The sequence below is a fragment of the Perna viridis genome, chromosome 3 (genome assembly GCF_037379345.1).
Source record: "Perna viridis isolate PV_CMFRI_1.1 ecotype Kerala chromosome 3, ASM3737934v1, whole genome shotgun sequence".
NCBI lineage: Eukaryota > Metazoa > Mollusca > Bivalvia > Mytilida > Mytilidae > Perna > Perna viridis.
The window spans coordinates 25258526-25279641 of NC_142447.1; the positions used below are offsets into that span (position 1 = coordinate 25258526).

Below are 21116 nucleotides of genomic sequence, written 5' to 3' on the forward strand. Positions count from 1 at the left end.
CTCACTGACTCCCTAGAGATGATGTAGGATACTATACACTAACTACCATACACTGTTGGGAGTAGGCATTGTAGCAGTCTTGGAAAGTGCAGAGGGTTTGTACTGGCAGGAAAAACTGACACATTCTTTTTTAATGTAATTTTAAGAAAAAATGGATAAATACAGAATTTCATAGAACAGATCTTATAATGAACAGAACCCTGATTTCTTTTGAAAACTGTGTTAAATATGCCAGGCATGACTAAACATTTCATTTGCTGTATATTGATTATATTCAATGCATTTTTAAGTCATAAAGATCTCAGAAATATGTGTTTTATCTATAAATTTACAGCTTGGATTGCTTCCGACAGTCTTCTGCATTTATCTAACATCACACAGGTGCTACAAGTGTGGTATATGCACTGAAGAAAACAGAACTCAGATACACAACATCTTCAGATGATTTAAAATGATACAGCAAGAAGCAAGAATGTTAAGCTGCCAAGAATCAAAAGTTTACATTAATCAAATAGGTAATTAAGACTTTAAAGTAATTACAGTTAGAGTGGCCCCATTGTGAGAGTTATCTCCCATTAAAATGATCAATGTGTGAGACTTAGCTAGATAGGTGGGATAGATAGATGAATGGTAGAAATGAGCAAGTGAAAGATTTTGATAACATATACAACATATACTCGTTCATCAACAACAGAGGAAGAATGATATAAACCCATTGAATGAACCCATTACTTTTTTTCTTATCTCTTGCACATTTTTAAGTAGAGGCTATTCGTTCAATTGGGTGTAATCTGAACAATAGAGGAAGAGCAAAAACCCTATTTCCCATAGGTTTTAAATGACAACTTTAAATTGGCAGAGCAACCAAGGGGGCTACTTGAGTACCATCAAAAGTGAAACATTTTTAAAGTTGTTTAATCAAGTTGAATCTAAAGATGATCATTTGTAGAGGGCCTATTAAACTATACTGGCCAATCAGAAGATAGTAAGGCCTTTAGGTGATTGATTGTAGAGGCCGACTATAAATCATTCCTTTTAGGTTGGTTATAATTTTGTAATTGGTTTCAAAGTGGTTAAACAAATTGTTTTAGTTGACAAACAATATGCACAATACATAGCCCAATGGCATAACCTCTTTTAGATTTTGGTGCTGGTCAGTAAATAAGAGGAACTGGAATCAAATATATTAGAGGTCAATCTTTTCAGAACATTTTAAAAATTTTAACCTGGTTATACTAAAACCAAGCTTTTTATGCATTTTCAAATATTTTTCCTAAGACCTACTACAAGCATTCAGTCTCTTTATAATTCTATATTATTTCTAAACATCACTATATCTGAGTGTCTGTCTGTCTGTCTGTCTGTCCACATTTCTTGTGGTGCACCTCCTCCTAAACTCTTCATGGGATTTAAATGAAGATTTATAGGAATGTTGGGAATCAGATGTAGATGAGCATGAATGAATATAATTACTGTCAAAGGACTCTAAGGTGGAATAATCCAACTTAAGGGTTTTACATCTTAACACTTCATAAGCACACCTTTCCTAAATTCTTAAACAATTTTGGAGGATTTATCAGGAAGTGTGTGTTTATACAATGTATGTTGATATGCATGAAGGAATGTAAGTTCTGTCAAAGGGCTCCAAAGAGAGATAATCTAACCTCAAGGTTTTACATGTAAAAATGTGTAAGCTTTTAATACGTTTTGTAAGAAGGTTGGGGATCATAATAAATGTGCATGAAGAATACAATAAGTGGCAGATGACATCAAACTTGTAAGCACAACTTCTTTCAAATTTGATGGAACTTTCCATGGAGGATGGGCATCATATGTAGTTGTACATGAATATAAATTACAATTACTGTGTTATAGAACTCCAAAGGGAGATAAATAAACTTCAGGATTTAATTCCATTTGGAGTACCAACATTCCTCTATATCAGCTTGCTAACAGTATTTCTAATTACCATAGAAGCTATTAACTATTTCTGGTACCAGTAATTGCATGATTGTATTTGTAAATATAATCTAACTTTACCTTATCAAGCCACTTCAGAACTTCTATCTTCTTCATGTTTTTATCCCATTTTGGTCTAGGGCCATCAGGCAGAGGTTCAACATATTCAAATACTGTTTTTGGAGGAACATTGTATTCAGCTTCACATTTATACCTATGAAAATACAAAAATATTTACAAAAAAATGTTTCATGTAAACAAAATGATGTAGCAAAATTTAAATGAAGTAGTCCTAAATCTTCTGGAACACTTGCCAGAAAATGAACACACATAACATTGCCATTGAATTGCTTTTTTAGGAGACAAAGACTCTTTAAGTGATTGTTTTAAAAATGTGTTGAAGTGGTTAACAATTGGAATATCAATATCATGGTTCAACTTCAAAATATCAATCATAACTCATGATCGGACATACAGACTGACATGGCGTTTCCAAAATTACTACAAATCTTTGTTCCTGGCATTTAAAAATTCTGGTAAAATGTCTCCCTTTCAGGGAATACAAACAAAAAACTATTATGAAGTGCTATCATTGGTAAGATATACCAGTATTTATTGGCCTTGAGAAAACACAAATGTGGAGAAAGATTCAAATCTACTCTCAACTTTAAATTTTAAATAATAAAATAGATATTTGACACAACACATTTTAATGTCACACTTAAAGATGACAAACCAGACACTTTACGCCAGAGACCTGTCAGTGCAATATACCTTAGATGGGTTTAAACTGTTAAAAATCACATCATTTCAGTTAAGGATATAAATTGCTATTGAAAGAATTTAATTTAAGCAAATAATAAGCTTTTACAGACCAACTTTATTGCAAATTAAGTTTTAGAACCTGTCTTTTACACATCTAAGTTGTCATATAATATTTATCATGTAGTTACTATAGGGCTATCTATAGTGTTGTAGACCATGAGTCCAAGGCTTGTCAAGTACCACAAAACATGTCTAAGCCTCATCAAACCAAAATGAATTGCAGCAATGCCCCTTTGATTTTTTTTTTTCTTTTTCTTTTTAAGTTTCTAAATCTTCATGCATTTGGCTTAGAACTCATAACTTGATAGCTCTGTGGTCAATCAGACCATAGATGTATAACCCATCTACAATGAAGTCAATTCCGAAAGCAGAATATGGACCATGATTAAGAAATTGATTGTCTCTTAAAAATTCCTGTGTTCTGATTAAACATCAACAAATCAGATTGCTTAAAACATACGATACATATAGAAAATCTAATTCTTAAGTTTTATAAATCTCCATCAATTCAAAGGGACACTTAAATGACTTAAAAAGGTCAGTTGGGTCGATTTGGGTAATTGACCAAAAGAATGTAAACCTCAAGTATTACATAATTAATGGCCTGTGAATGCTAATACCAATCTGGTGATTCCATCAAGAAGGTTCTTTAACCTTAAATGACATCAATGTGATACTTAAAAGCCAATGAGGAAAGTTTTCCACCCACAAATTACATCATCGTCATTAAGACTCAATTCATATGTCAGTTGTGCCCCTGCATAAACAATTAGTAAGCAAGTACACAGGAAGTTATAATTTGGAGAGAAATACTATTGGAAATCCACACGAATGAATGCATGTTAAGTATCCAACTTCCTTTGTTTTAATCATATACAAACATATTTAATCCATGTGTGCTTAATTGAAGGTCCTCTGGTACATTTAATTTAAAAAAATTGGCAGTGAACTAAAATGCACTAAATTGTTTCATAATGAAATACTTTTATTAATGCACCAGGACTTCTGGGTTTTAGGTATTAGCATGGCCTTCAAAATGTTCAAATGTACTGAACATTTTTTTTTATGTTTAGACATTTAAAATATATATGATTAGAAAAGGACATTTATCGAACCCCAGAAATGAAAAAAAAGAAAATCATGCATTGATTTTTGCAGTTGCTGATCTTGTTAAGTTACATTACTAATAATCAAACTCTATTGGGTGTGGGACTAGCACATAACCATTGCTACATATTCAGGACTCAAATGATTTTGCAGCCTCTACCAAAACCAAGTAGATGCTCAGCATCAAAGTGTCTAAGTCTATTGAATATCTTTTTGAAACTTTATTTCATCTTTCTAATCGTTCAAAAGTCATCTTTTGTACATGTTATATTTCATCAATTCTACATATTTTATTTCATACTTTCTTTTTCTCAAAGAAAAATAAACACTTAGGAAAGTTAATGTTAAGTAAACACTTTGATAGAATCTTACAACTGAGTATAACATACCCAACTTCAGTTAGTTCAAATACTTTTTTGTATATTCAAATAGAATTTTTCACAAAGAGCAATATGGAAGGTAAACAGTTATTATCAATCTATTGAGCATGAAATTCTGAGTAAGGGGAATGTTATTGTACAATATGCACTTAAATACTGCATATGTATTTACTGTAATATTTGACATGCACTTGTGAATGATTAACGACAATATTATTCGATTTTGATGCACCTTGTTACCTTATAATTAAACAGATATAACAGCAGTAAAACGGTTTCGTGAACAAGGTGTACCATCAGCTATCTCCTGATTTCCACATTGCATTGATTATGTGAAACAAAATTCCCACTTGCATAACTCTTGCAAGTAATAAATCTTATGAAAATCATATAAAAACCCCTGACCGACTTAGGAAAATTGGAAGTGCAATTTATGATCAACTCTAACTATTTGCAAATCTAGCTGAAAAGGTTCTGGTGGTTTGAACCTCCTCCTTTATGTTTGAAAATTTACAATTTTAGAGCAAAACTCGCCCAGTGATAGTATTTTTATCGAGCTCTTTTTTGAAACTCTGTTTGCTAAAATTTTGAATCTGTGTGCAAATACAGTACTTTAGAACAACCCATTGATTGTTGTGTGTTTCTAGCATTAAGGGGAAGGAAATACACAACTTTAAAAAGGAAATATAAATGATTCTGTATTTTACAATTAAAATTTAAAATAAATCATTTAATTTATGTCTGAGGCAGGAAAAGGAATTTCCCAAAATGCGTACGGTAAACAAAATCTATCTGATTTGGTACACTGAAGAAAATTTTCTACTCAAAGTAGTAAAGGCATGAAAAAAACAACAGAATAAAGAACACCATATTAATAGTAACAATAACAAACCACCCTACCAAGAAAATGTTGATTTATCTCCCCTTAAATGAACATTTTACCAAAAACTTTGTAGATGACGGATAAATACTTACAAATGACCACTAAAATACTTGGACTGTACACAGGAAATCTTAAAGTCTTTCTGAAAAGAGAAACAACATAATAACTAGGTATCATATGATTAATGGCTAATTATGGGTCAGGAAATGATACAAACTTCAAAAAGTTATACAAAAGTAAAAATATTGTATACCAAGTTTCATGTCCATAAGACTTAATCTTTATATAAAAAAGCTAACCTAACAGACTGGTATATACATGATTTCAAACCTTTCCTTATATAATATTTATTAGAAACTGGTGAATATATGTATACCTCAACATATAAGTAAAACTGTACATGTACTTGCCCATTTAAGAAAGGCATTTTACAAGTTGAAATATGTGGTGGACAAGAAATACTGAAGTATAAAAGTTTGTGGGTCCAGTTATGTCTTTTAAAATCAGGGACAATTGGATTTGTGTCAACAGTTGTACTTATTATAGTCTGTGTTCAAGTGAGTTTCTTATGTATTAATTTCTGCATGATTCAATTTCACTAATGGTGTCAGTATTCTTAATCTAGTCTTTGTCCCTGGGTTATGAATGCCCTGATTGCCATTTGTATTCATGCTGTATGGCAGGAATGGTATAATATAACTCATAAAGCTCCTGCTAGACTTGACATTTTAGTGAATAATGCTATTTTCACAGACTTTTTAAACCATATGCACAATAAGGCTTAAAGAATAAAATGTCTGTTTCCCGCTACCCTACCTACCCTTTTTTGTGCCTACCCTAGACATTTTATGGCCATTTTGGTTAAAGCACTGTTTAACTCTAGATTGCAATATGTTTTTAAAAATAAAATAATTTCCCTACCTACCTTATTTTTTTTTCTTGTTGGTCACAGGAAACAAGACTACTTTTTTTGTTTTGGCCTAAAGTGCATTGATTCACTAAATCTCATAAAATCTTACTCATGTTTACTAAAGCATTTTAATGCACACAATAAAAGTCACTTTTAGTACATTTTAAACAAGTTCTTCACATTTTTGTGAAATCAATATCAACCATCTATTCTATAAAAATGTGTGAAATACAAAACTGCCACTGTTCAGTAAAAGATTCTAGGGTGATAAGTTTAACTTAAGTCATCACTTATCTTTAGAGCATTCATCTAGATTTTTAGTATCTTAATATCCTGTAACCAGACAAATTAAAAGACAGCACTGAAGTAAATTAAGAGTTAACTCCCCCTTATCAATCAATCTTGACACATTCATTGATAAACAAAAAAAACTTACAACAAACCTAAATACCCTTATGTATGAAAAACCAATTTAATCTTTACATGTACCTGAAATGTACCTAATGAACTGTAACTATTGACAATTCAGTTTTATTTTTTTTTATATTCTGGTGATAATTTATCAAGTTATATAGATTTCACCCTAAAACAATGGAATTCAGGGAGATCAAAATACCTGGCCATAGTATCTAAATCCTTGGTACTGGAACATTGATCAATTTAAATGTACTTGATAAAGCAGTAAATTGATCATAAATATCAGATCTTCAAATATAGTACTTAAGCTATTTAAATACTAAGTTTACAAGGCTACTAACTTGCAAATATAGGTTCATCTGCCAAACTTTTGTAAGATGGCATTGTTATCTACAGGTTCAGGTTAAATTCGCATAAATTTAATATGGACATCTTTCGTAAATGACTCTGAAAGATATACTGTTTTAAGTCCAAAGATTAAAATGTGCAATTCACTATACTATTCACAATATAATAGATTCATAGTTGCATTTAAAAGGATAAAATCAATTATGATGGATTGATTGCTTCCTCTTGATAATTTATTACACTCCCCCACATAATCTGATGGAATTAATCAATCAAGGAAATGCACCAAGACAGCTACAGCCTTGTATACCTGGGGATAGATTTGATAGATATAAAAAAAAAATCCCCCACATGGTCATTTGAACTCATTTCCATCAGCATAAATCACACACTGTGGCCATTTCATACAATGTTTCCTTCATAAATGCTGAATAAAAATGTCACATAGTAAGTCTAGGCTTAAGTCAAGTGACAGTTGTCACCTATTACTGTACTTGGTGATACTAGAAGGAGCAAGTGCAAAATAAACATTTCAGTTTAGTAAACTAAGTATCTTCTCAAATCATTAGTGTCATTTACAGAGAGTCAAGGAGTCTACACATGCAGTGTTAAGTAAATGAGGACCTAGACTTAACAGTATCAAGGTGGCTGAGAGCACTGCATTTTAAAACAAGGTCTGACTCCCTCTAGGTTCTAGTAGACAGTGATAGAAGTCAATAGAACTATATGCTACTAGGGGAGCAACCATTTGATTTTAATGGGAGAGGGGAACTAGAATCAAATTTGATAAAAAAAAAAAATGGCATGATGGACGATGATGTATGGTTAAAAAACTCCAGGCTGAACAATTGGGTAAAATAAAAAGGCTTAGGATGAAAGGAGTAGGAAAAAAATCCAGGGCAGGCTACAGTATAAAAAAAACCCGGACAGGCAAGAGTATAAAAAATCCAGGACAGGCTAGAGTATTGAAAAATATCAAGGACAGAAATTATACAGAAAATAACCAGGATACAAAATTTTATCTTAGCCCTCCCATTCAACATAGAAATCAAATGGTTGCTCCCTAAGCTATTTAATATCATTGTTTTTATCTTTGGATTCTGATGTCTCCATCCATCAGTACTTTTTTTGCAATATTCAACATGAAAACTAAGGCATATTTCTGTGGGTCTGCAGTTACGTAATGTTAAGGACCTATCATTACATGTTTCATGGGTACAATGGGGAGGGGTGTCAGCAAGATTCTCCTAACAAAACTTTGTAGACTTTATAAGGACAAGAATGCCTTAACTAAGCTATTAGTGAAGTCAGTTAGTTGTTAAAAATCATTCATGAACTGCGAACATGATTAATGTGTCCACAGCCCCTGTTGTGGTTAATATCTAAACTCATTATCACTGAAAGCTTAATAGAGTTCAAATGAGGTAGAACCTTTATCAAACGTTTGTCTGATAGCACGAATCATACCATCAGAAGGTTACTATGTCTAGGATGTGTTTTATCTAAACTATTCATAAACAAAACATAAATGAGAAAGATCCATTGTACATACATGTGTATATGAAAGAAGGGCAGAATCAAAAATACTCACTAACAATAGCACAGCTACTACCATGTAATAGCAACAAGTAATGTCTAAAAAATTGTGAAAAAAGGTGAAATTTTGTTCTGTTTTCTTTATTTCATTATAAAAAGATGCACTTATTTCATTTTTTGGCAAAGTGTTTTGAATGCCACTAAGTCATCAGTATTTCACTAAATATGATCAGCAGACTTGCCTTTCCACAGAAGAGCGTCTTTAAGGTCAAAGGGTAAAAAGCCTAAATATACTGAGTGTGTTCGGAAAAGACATTATTTTTATAGCATTGGTACATATCAAAGCCTTGCTCTCACAAGCTAGAATTAATGGTCGAGAGCCTGGGCAAAGGGATTTTGACGGCAACTGAAATATTTTTGATAATCTCCATGTTCTTACTTTCCTAAAACACCACATGTAAATGTATCTCATATACATGTATTTATTTCAAAAATTAATTTTGTCTGCGGAACCATATTAAACCCTAAATTTATAATGTTTAATTTATTTACACAGTGGAAAGTGAATTTCTATACATGTATCACAAAGTAAGATTTCCCCTTTACTGCTGTTATCATGGATTGGTTGGAACTTAAAGTCCTTTAACAATACAGAAATAAAGTATCCTTAAATGCACTTTTATTCCCTTAAACAGTAATAAATGTATTGTGATTTTGTTTATTTTTAACCAGTGTCAACAAACCTATCCAGTTTCCAATAAATCAGGATTAAAATTCTGACTCAGAAACAGTTACATTTTATTTATAACATAGCTCTTGTCTAGACAAACATTATTTGTTATTCATCTTTTTAATGGGCCCTGTTCATTCATGAAAAATATTGTTTGCATATTTATTACAAATTCAACACCTCATGCATGAAACATATGGCTGGATTATTAAATAAAAACACCTTTAAGTCCACTCAAGTAGACATTAGGACAAAAATAGAATTTGTGGGTGTAGATGGGACATAATAATGCAATCTGCATGGCCACACAAATGAGAATGCTTTCTCAGATTAAAATCCTTTTGATGAGTAATACTTGGAATATCAAATATTTCAGTTTTGTGATAAAATAGTTGTATAATATAATCTTACACTTGACATGTTTTAAAAAATCAAGTTCTTTGTTCAACATGAGTGGAAGATGTATGGGATTATGTATAATAATTTTCATTCATTTATTTCCACATGAATTATCCTTGATATACATTTTGTACATGTACAAGTATGTTGTTGTTCATGTAATTTGTAAATTGACAATCAGACTTTCACATGAAATATTACATTTGTTACAATGCAATGTACTGATCAATATTCCTGTGGTTGAAAATTTAAATGATATGTTTTTGTAAGTTAAAATTCATCTTTTTGAGGATACATAAAATTACATCTAGAAGCCACTTGTGATGTTTCTTGATAATTACTGAATAAATATTATTGTATCAAGTGATTAGGAAACTACATGTAGTACACATGTACTTCTTTCAAAACAACTTATAAAGAGAGAGACAAAAATCATTTTATGTGATATGAAAGAAAGAAAAAAAAAGACCATAACTTGAATGTATATAAGCATTTGTTTAGCTTATTAATTATATTTAATTATTATTTCTAACCAAAGCACAACAAAGTCATTTTAAATAGAGATTATATTAAATTTTAAAAATTCTGTCTTGCTTATCTAAGGAAAATAATAATTTATTTCCTCTTTCAAGGGATGATCTAATAATGATAATCACATCTTGCCTTCATGAATCCTTTTTTTAAAAAAAAAAAAAAAAAGACTCGATACCAGGTTTTAGTTTTGATAGTAATTTTCTTTGAATTTGTCATCTTGTGAACTTAGTGAAGTTAACTAAACTTATAAATGTTCAAATGATATCACCGTAAAGTTAAGTATAAATTAACTTAAAAGGGTATACATGATTGAAACACCACCAGAAGAATATGTACAATTAATAATACATAATTTTTTAAATTATAAATCACATTGTGAATATTGCAGTCTTGAAACATACCAACAAGTGTAATTGATATATATCAATACGGTTCAGCAAATATCAAAATACATGTAGGAATAAGTCATGTTTACCTTGTTTGTTCTCGAGTATTTTTAAGTAGGATCTTTCTATTATTCCTCAAGAAATTGGTATAACTTCAGGTTTGTAAAAAGAAATAAATATGAAAAAGCCTTAAAAAGTATTTTAAAAAATGTAATAGTAAAAAAAACTTCATTGTCACAATAGTCACAGTTTTATTAAAGTAATAGTGAAGCCTTAATCAATAATATCACACTCATTAAATACACATGGCTATGTCAATAATGTTTTAAAAATACATACCGTTTCTTTGCACACTTCCCATTTATATTTCTCATTATTATTTATGTATTCTTGAAGTTCGTCTGCAACCTGTGTCGCTTTCGTTCTGTAGTCCTCTGTCATTTTAATGCTGTCTTGTGCGATATTCACTGAAACTTTTTCTCTACACCGGTTTCACGTGTTGGAGCTGTCAATAAATAATCTTTGGTCATGTGACTTGTTGGAAAAATCAATTTGGGGAGCATCTCAAAGTATAAACGATACGTGACAACTAGATTGTTTTACTATCGTCTTATATTTTATTTTTTGACAGCAAAGTAATCAATTCAAACAGTTTTAAAGTTGAAAAAATGCGGGTTCAATTTAAAAATCGATTTGAACAACAAGATAGTGATTAAAAAATAATTATGTTAATAATAGTCCAACAGGAAATGTAGTCACCGGAAGTAAATAGTTAATATTTCGTAGTGGTCCATGGTCGAGATGGACCACTTATTTAAGTGGTTTTTTGGAACAAGACGAGATCCACGAAGAGATATTTCACGAGAGAAGTGAGAATTAACTTTCTCAATGTTGTTTTGTAGTTTGTCATATTTCGGTAGACTAAAAGTTTTTACATTTAGTTAAGTACCCAACTAACAGTAACAGCTGTATTATAAAAGATACTGCATCAATTGAATTTAATATGACTTAAGATTTTACATGTTTTATGGAATGTTTAACTTGATAATGTATTAAGATGTAATCACTTAATATTGGTGAGAAATGCCATGTTTGTAGAAAGTAGAACGACATTAATTGACTGGTTATGTAAGCAAAAAGTAATTGCATCATTCTGATCATTCTCCCATCTTCGACTGTAGTGATCTGTTCTAGGTATAGTTATCTTAAGTCAAAGTCTTTTAGCCAGGAAATAATGAGGATACATAAATTTGCCAATGAAGTAAATAAGAATTCGAAATTCTCAGATCTAAAAAAAAAGAGAGAACTGCAGTAACAAGTACATTCATACATGTACATGAGCATGCAGGGTTACAAAAATGTAAATACATTGTAGGTACATGTACATTTTAGGTTTTTACATGAAGGTCATTGTAGAGTTATAATATACAAAACTTCCAGAAGACTACACCACAGACTTTGCTAGAATAAAAAGCTTGTACATGTGTAATTAACAAATATTTCCTAATAACATACTTTGGAACTTCCCAGAAGTTTTGAAATGAAGTTTCATTCAAATTATCATTAGGAATTTAAATCATACTTATTAAAAATGTTATTCTCTTCAATTTTGAATAGAATAGAATATGATTTAGACACAATGTATATATACATGTATTATATATACTGGTAAAATGGATCTGCTACATGTTGATCATACATGTACATGTACTTTAATACAATAAAAAAAAATGTAACAGAGAAAATAAACAATTTATAATTTCCCTCACATAGTGTAATTGTTTTATACAGTCTCCTTGTCTCCAAATAAAAACTTATACAATACATTTTAGAAGTTAAGTTTTTCAGGTTATGACTTCATAACTCCTGTAGATTCTCATTCTAAGGCTGATTACTAAATGGTTTAGTTTGATCATCTAATAAAGGTGTGGCAAGCTGTTAATTGGCCATGATGACTTCTGTGTATTCATAGACCTCAAGAGAATATAGTTTATTATGTATAAGTCACTTGAAAGATACCAGAATTTTCATCAACTATTCACACAAAAAATGTATGATACATGTACATCATTACAGCTATTTTAGATAATTTAGGCTGTGCTAAAATTAGATATTCATAATTCGCTAAAAAACATCAGTGATTATTCAAATGTTTACAGTGGCAATACTATCACAAAATGTAATTAGTAGAATGTATTTCAGTGAATGGGAAGATTTAGATGATGATGATGGAAATCACGGGGAATTCTTTTTTCATTTTGACCTACACAGACAGATGGAGAGTATGCAGAGAGAAATGGAGGATATGTTTAGGAATTTTGGTGCTGTTGAATTTTTCCCAGGTACCTACAAATGTATCTTACCCTTTACATATATGTGCATTTAATAAGACATTTTTCCAGATGGAATCCATTTTAAATTACCTACCTACTAACACAATTTTTCAATCAATGTAACAGATTTTTTTCATAGCTATAGGGAGAAAAACACTTTCAAGGGAAAGCTCTCAATTTCTTAAATTTATCTCTTTCAAAAATTCATTTTAAGAGATTGCAACTAAAAATACTTCAGAACAGAAAGAGAAATCACTTATTGAACCTTTTTAAAATATAAGGTAGAATTTTAAGTTTCTTTGTGTTTTATGCTGATAGATTGTAAAAAACTGAACATCAACAAATAAATATAATACAGAAATTATTCACGAATTTAACATTATCAAATAATTTTTTTTATGATTTCAGATTCTCATGACCAACACAAAGAGTTTAAGACACCAAAAAATCCAAGGGATGAAATGCTGAAAGATGAGAACAAGAAAGATTCTAATCCTTATTTTGTTCAACCACGACAGCCATTTCAACCTTTTAATTCACCGGTTTGTTCTCGTAATTAAGGTTTATGACTGATAATGCTAAAAACATGTATACTATTAAGCTGTTACAACAGTCCATCTCATGATGAAAAAAATTCAGTAAAGGCTGAATAAAGAATTGTAGAAAATGTGACCAAGGGGGAGACAATAGAAATTTTAACTTGACCTCAATATATTCACAAACCCTATTAAACCAAAACATACATGTATTTGATGATTGGAAGTAGTCATGATGAAATAAGTAGTTACCTGTAATGACTTCAGCCAATATTTCTCTGGTTTGTGTAATTCAGCACTTTTGTTAGCTATTTCTTGAAAACAGTTGTTTTGGAACAATTATGATACTTATTACCCGTATATGTAAATTAAAATAAAGCATTTTTACTTAATTGTATTTCTGTACTTGTAGTTCGGGACACCATTTGGAATCCCTGTACAGCCTAGGATACCAATTGAGGAGAAAAAGGTGGATACAGGTGAGAAACTGTTTGAATAGAGTTATTGATAGTGATATGAAATATGGTCTTACAAGTTACTTATAAAAATCTATACTAACCACTTTTGTTTTTAGCAAAATGTTAATGTTCCCTACCATATTTACTGTAGTTCTATAAGGCCATAGCAAAAAAATTGTCTGTTTAAGGTTACCCTACCTACCCTAACACTTTTTATTGGAATTTCTTTTATGAAATGCCACTGAACTATCATTTTTCAGTTGAGCACCACCGAAGTCAAGAAAACCTCCCAAAAATGTCTATATCAAACATTTTAAAAAAAATTCATGACTTTACCTACCAACCTTTCCTATTTTTTTCATTCTTGGCCTAAGATATGTTACTGTGGATTTTTTTAGATCTTGATGGAAAACTAAGTGTTGATGATGTAACTAAACTGCTGGATAAACCTCCATCTGAACCACGGTCCAACCTTCAGAGTTCTACATCATTTGGAAAAACTTACTCCTATATCTATTCACAAGGATCTGGTGGGGTAAGAGTGAATAAATATTTATTCATTGACACATTTATTTATTGTGGTTTGCCGAAGGTTTTTCTAACTCAAAAATTTTCATTTTGTTGAGATGAGATTTGGATTTCGTATCCATGAACATTAGCTCTTCTACTGCAAATGATGCAATTTCAGAAACTTTCATTTCATTGGTTTATCTTTTTAAGCTACATCGAAAATTACTAAAGTTAATGCATGTACATATTGTGTGAGGTTTCACAGGAAAAGGGCTAGTTAAACCTGGGTATATGGCCTTGCAGCACACAGGAATATGGGATTTGTAAAGACTTACTCCTTGCCATTCAAAAGGCAAGAAATTTATGGGGTCTTTTCGTTATTTGATTGTAGATGTAGTTAATTCTCAGTTAGTGACAACAAATTACTTCCAAAAACTTAGAAAAAAATGACTGACTGTCACCTGGTTATGTTGGAAGTGTCAAATCAGATGTGTGCATGTAGTGAATAACATAGGTGTAAAAACTGTACTACAAGGAACAATTAATCACTTCAGTTCAGCAGGACTGGGTTTCATAAAATATCTCAAATTTAAAATTCCAAGCTACATGAAGCTAATAGCTTGTTGTATTTAAGAAAATCCTCATATTGATATTCTTTATTAAACCAGGTCCTGCACTCAGTTGTTCAGAGGTTTTTTCCCCTGGATAAGTCACAATAATTTGTCCAAGTGGGGCTATGTTCCTTTCTGTGGGTTGTTGTTTCTCTGAGCCAGCAAAATTAAGATCCTGCTCAGCAAGTCTCACTAGTACAAAGCAAGGTCTGTTCAATAGTTTAGTCATTCATGCGTTCTGAAATGCATAAAATATCTTCCTTAGAACTTTCAACCATAATCAATCAATCAATCCATAAAAGTTGTCTACTGAATTGATCATCGTTTTCATTTTTATAGAAAGTAGAAAAGAAAAAGACTGTACGAGATGCCAATGGCAATGAAGAGGTTACAGTAACTAGATCATTAGGGGATCAGTCTCATTCCGTCACAATCAAGAAAGATAAGTCTGGATCAGAAGAAAAAATAGAAAATTTCAAAAACATGGATGAAGGTAGACCTTATAAAATTTTTATAAGATTCATTAAAATAATTTCTTTACAGAATTGTAAAAGTTGAAGCTGTAAAGGTGATTGCAGAATAGACCTCCTTTTTGATACTGATAGATTTAGTTTAAAAAAATAATGATAGTGTACATTTAAGAAGAATATTTTAATTCTTCTTTTTTAAATTAATTTTCAAATTAAAAGAAACCCACATGCTGATATGCTGTTTTGACCCCCCTTCTCATTAAAAAGATTACTTCAATATATCCTAATTGCATTTAATGATATCTTTAGTATACAATCAAACTCAGATTAGTTGAAATCTCGGGTAACTCAAACTAATTACAAAGTCCCAGTAAAAATCCCCTTACTCCAATACAATTTTACTCGAGGTAATCAATCAGTCCCGTCGTTAGGACTTCGAGGTAAATTAACCCTGATGTCTCGAAGTCAACTAATTAGTCAGAAAACTGATAGCTTTATTACCAACCATGATCGAAGTGTGTTTTAACAACGATGAGCGTGGCTTTTTAAATTCATTTGTTGACACTTTTATGTCTTGATTTGTGTATTTAATTAATTTAAAATTGCACATGTAGTGAAAATGAATGAATTTTATTAATTTCACCCTGGAAATTCACACCAACAAAGATATTGGACATTAAATATTTTAATATTTTTTTTAAAATACAGATGAATTGTAATGGTATCTGTCTATTTAATGAAACATCAAACAGATGATAGTAGGTGTATTTCAACCCCTACATTCGTGAATTTGAAATTTTATTGTAATAATTTAATGCATATAGTTTGACGATACTCCTCATTGTGAGTCAAACAAAGCAGCATGTTATGAGCTATAACGTTTTTGATGTAGATAAATGAAATTTGGTCAAAGCACTTAGTGCCGTTCAGTATTTCAAACATGATATACAACATATAAAAAAAACATCTTCCGATATGAAACGAAGTACAGTGTAAAGTGAAGTACATCTATATGTACAAGCACAATAAATGATGTAAATCATTGACCAAACTACTAGTATTTCTGGTTTATATTTGACCTCAGATTACTCAAACCTTGGATAACTTGAACATTTTTGCATGGTCTCTTCGACTTCGATTTAACGAGGTTCAACTGTTTATAGACAGGGGCCGCGCTGGGCATCGCCAATCTCGCAATTTGTGATTTTTTATTTGATCTGGCGACAAAAATAACCAGTTGGCGATTTTCTTGGCGCCTAACTTTTGTATATTAAAACTGACAGGAAGTTTATCAGCAAGGGATATTTTCTCTAATTATCAAGTTATGTTGACATCTGGTCAGAGTTAACTGACCATGACCAATTTACGACTGAAGGCAATTAACGGTAATTAGACCAGACGACCGTGAGTGACAATATCATCATGGGAGGTGTCAATCAAATGTAAACATATTATTGAGCCAATCAAAACTCTCATCATCTGGTCAAAGGTAAACACAATTATGGCCATGTGCATGTGGCTACATACAAGCTTCACAGCCCTGTTTAACCATGTGATACATTCAGAAACAGACCTATCTAATAACAGAATAAATTAAATCCATTTAACAATGATTATCCCATCAGGAAATGTCTAAACACGTAGAAATGAAAGAATTGATGAAAGAATATGGATGACATTTGTTCACACTTTTTGCCATGTGACTTTTTGGCGGGAAAAATCGGTAAACAAATAGAATGGGGATTTCCAAAATCTAGTTAAGCAGATACCAAGGTAATTAAACAGGGACACAATTAATGGTCCATGGTACAAAATGTAGTTTGCTAGAAATTTTATCACTTGAAAAAAAAAAGAATCAAGTTTGTTAAATTAAAAAAAAATCAAATTATATTGTAAGATAAATTAGACCATAAAGGACAATGGTGAACATGCTTTAAAATCAGGGACTATGTGAGAATAGTAATATAAAGTCCTTGATAGAAATAAAATACCTGTTTCTGGAGTAGTACTTTATTATTTTATGAAAGTGACAGACTGGAGCTAAAAACCTGCTTCATACATGTCATCTATCAAATTCCTGCAAACGAGAGATTATATAAAGTTTGCAACTCTGGGGAGGTTGAAGATGAATTACATTTTTTGCTAAAATGTGAAAAATACTCCAGAGTTAGAAGTAAATTTATATCCAAATTATCAAATATCTTCAAAAAAGATATTGATTCAATTAATTACTACACACTGAAACAATGTATACTCAGTGATTCGTATACTATACTAAAGATTATCACTAATTTTTTAGATATTATTTTTTCTATCAGAAAAATTTATTTCATAACAAATATCTCTTCTCATAACATTTGATTAATATTCTTTTTACATGTATACTGCTACTATATACGTTACACATTTATATGGGCCTTTGCCAATTATTGTGATTGTGTTTGTGCCAATAAAGAATATGTGATATGTGATGGTGCATCAAGAGTGAATCTTGTGTACATGTATGTCATGAATGGAGAGGTTATTTTGATGAATTGACAAAAACAATTCATCAGTGGACTTAATACTGTCATATTTTTTAACAAAAAAAGTATAATTTTTTTGCCCCCCGCTGGCTCTAATTTCTGGAAATTGGCGACATAAAATGGCAGCTGGCGATTTTTCTAGCGACAGAATTTTGAAAGCCAGAGCAGCCCCTGATAGATATTAAAAAAATTTGTCTACCTTAGTTCAGTCTTACTAACTGAACTTGTTTTTTTATGTAAATTTAAGAAATTCATTGAAATAATGAAAGTATTGCAACATTCATAGTTGTTTTTACATACTGTAAAGATAAATAGTATCCATGGATGTTATTTTTGTGATTTGCTGGGTCAGATATTTTTAATGGGTGTAATTTTGCGGTCAGACCAATTAATGTCTCCAACAAATTTAACAAAAACAATGTTAACTGACTGTGAATGTAGCAAGTTATCCCTACACAAAAATGACAACTTTTATGGTAACCATCTTAATGTTACATTATCAGAAAATATATACTGCTATAAACACATATAATTACTGCATTTTTGAAATAATTTTTAAATATGTAGAACAATAATTGTGTCACTTTTAAAAATTGTTATAGATCCGATCGGGATTCATTTTCTACTTGTCAATCATTATCCGATTACCCTGGTCAGCTGGTTTATCACTGATAATTACCTGAGGTTTACCTGTTGGTTAATTATGACTGGATGTAGTTAATGAAGGTGACACTTTTTAATTGGCTTGGGGTACTTTATTAACAAGTGGAAATCTTGAAAGACCATTCAGATAATTGTAAATGGGCACTAAGGGGTACTCAATAGGGATAGAGGGGTGCGGGCGTGATAGGGTGATAGGGTGCGGCACGGCGTGGCACCCCTCCATTTTGCCCTAGCTAGGACACTGCTTTAGCATCAGTCTTGACCTCACCAAGAAAATAAGCTTTGAAATGTACATGTATTAAGAATAGTTTACAAAATATTGTGTATATGCATATTCATATGCTGACCTGAGAACTCAATGAAAGCTAAGCTTAATAATGTAAGATTTTCTATGTAACTTTGATATTCAATTGCAGGTGATTTAGATAAATTCAACAAGTCATGGGACTCACCTACAGAACAAGCACCTTCCTCTGACCAGATGTTGAAGGAAGATAACCCTGCAGCAACAGACAAATTTGATGCTCGCCTATTTGATAATTTTTTTGGCAGTTGGTTCAAATCAAAATGATTTTAAAATATAAATTATGCTTTTATGAGAACAGTATTTAAATCATTCTAGTGTGGAGTGACATTTTAAAGTACCCAAGGCATGAAATGTTTTGTTGAAATGATCTCCATTGTCAATAGGAAATTGACTTATAATGTTGACTAACCAACGAATTAATTGTAGTAGTGTTATAGCATTATAGCAGTTAGTCATGTTACACTTATACACATGTACCATTATTGCAGAATCATTTTATTTAAACATTTATAATGAAGTGTTTATACTTGCAATTCATATTTGCATTATCCATGTCTAAATTTGTTTCATATTGTTATGTTAATTTTATGTTGCCTGTGTTTCATGGTAAGTGGAATAAACTGTGATATTCATTCTTGTGTTAGTTACTATGATTTCTGCTGTCTATGTCTTAAAAAATAGCTTCTTATTTAAAGGTGCACATTTAAACCACCTCACTAGTGTAAGGGTGTTAGGCAAGTGTGATAAAATGTTTAATGTAAAATTTTAATATGTAGTATTTTTAACCGAAAATATACAGTAGTAATTTTATACCAAAAACCTCCCACAAACCTTGCATTTTTTTGTAGGGGAGTCCAATTTTTTCATTGATTTTGTGGAAGGGTTAACATGTATGAATATTATCTGCAGATCAATAGTTAAACAGTTCGCCATTTTTAACCTGTCCAAAAATGTAATAAGCAATGAAATTCAAAAACTCTGCTTAAGAAAATCATTTCCTAGATGTAAATTGATTTTTTTTAAAGTAGACATTTCTTTATCAATTTGAATTTTCCTGTCAATTTTACTGAAAAATTGCCTGATACATATTTACTGATAATGAAAGAGATATTGATTGATATAAAAGGAATTACATATGGACTTTATTTTGTGTTGTGTTCAATAAGATTGGATAATAAAAAAAGCTCTCAAAGAGCCTGAATCACTTAATTGACAACCATACCTTATTAACTAAGTAGGTCAAGTTATCATGCTTTGTTACCATGTTTGACAAAAAATTGCTGAAAAGGAGTATATATATTGATAAATGTTGTAAGTTCAAAAGAGTACCAAAAGCACTGTAAAATGTAGGAAATGCCTTCAGAATGTTTTTAGAACCTCCAGAAAAAATTTGGGCAGGGGTTCCCCTATTCCCTGTCATTCCAACAGGTCTGAGGGGGGCATTAGCCCAGTATACATATGATAAAAAAGAACATGAAATGAAGAATTTTGTTTCACCTAACATTTGTGGAGAAATATGCAAAAATCTGCTATATGACCCCCTATGTTTATATTTTTTTGGTAACAGTGGCCATTTTTTCATCAACCCAAAATCCAAAGAGTCGTTTTCTTCAGGATACCCTAAAAAACAGTTATACCAACGTTCATTGAATTCTGTATGGTAATTTCTGAGGAGAAGATTTTTTAAAGTAATAACAGCAAAAACCATCCAAAAAAGGGTAGTAACTCCAACATGGGTCAACAGATTTTCACCAAAATTACAACACAGATAGATCTCATCATGGTGAACACTTTTACCCGTCAAAATTTGGTTATACACTTTTGGAGATATATGCAAAAAAAAACTGCTGTCTGACCCCGTTTTATTTTTAGTATTGGTGGCCATGTTTTTTAACAGATGAAAAATACAATAATTTTGTGCAGGATACTCTAAGGAACAATCATCTTAAGTTTCATTCAAATCCATTATGTAGTTTCTTAGCAGAACTAAAAAGATCATTTTACACCAGTGAAATTGCCTGAATTGTTATCTAAAAAATTAGAAATCTGGTGCCAATATTTTATAATCTTGCAGAACAAAAATTATAGAATTTTTCATTTACACATGCCCATCCAAACAACATTAGAGTCTATTTTGGTGTTGATTCATCAATTAAAAGTTCAATCTATTATGGTTGGTAAAATATAAGCTAAAACAAACTGCACATAAATGCATTTCAAGAGCAATAACTTGAATAAGGAGTCCTATCATGGTTGTTAGAATATAAGCTAAAACAAATTGCACATAAA

The 21116-nt window shown here is 31.1% G+C and overlaps 2 protein-coding genes across 3 annotated transcripts in view; one reads left to right on the forward strand and one right to left on the reverse strand.

The window, feature by feature from the left end:
* Nucleotides 1–10938, reverse strand: part of LOC148621580 (stAR-related lipid transfer protein 5-like) — a 28031-nt gene extending 17093 nt beyond the window's left edge. For both annotated transcript variants that reach the window (XM_088576112.1, XM_088576113.1), the window contains exons 1-3: nucleotides 10754–10938; nucleotides 5247–5296; nucleotides 2041–2173 (exon numbers count right to left, since the gene is read on the reverse strand). In XM_088576112.1, the coding sequence (XP_088432238.1) occupies nucleotides 2041–2173; nucleotides 5247–5296; nucleotides 10754–10855 (285 nt within the window). In that variant the 5' untranslated portion in view covers nucleotides 10856–10938. The remainder of the gene's footprint in view (nucleotides 1–2040; nucleotides 2174–5246; nucleotides 5297–10753) is intronic.
* Nucleotides 10939–11140: 202 nt separating this feature from the next.
* On the forward strand, nucleotides 11141–19459 carry LOC148621581 (uncharacterized). The gene is made up of 7 exons (XM_088576111.1): nucleotides 11141–11283; nucleotides 12617–12756; nucleotides 13156–13289; nucleotides 13696–13762; nucleotides 14140–14276; nucleotides 15202–15355; nucleotides 18937–19459. Exons 1-7 carry the CDS (start codon nucleotides 11207–11209, stop codon nucleotides 19089–19091), a joined length of 864 nt encoding a protein of 287 aa, XP_088432237.1. The 5' UTR covers nucleotides 11141–11206; the 3' UTR covers nucleotides 19092–19459.
* Nucleotides 19460–21116: the final 1657 nt, after the last annotated feature.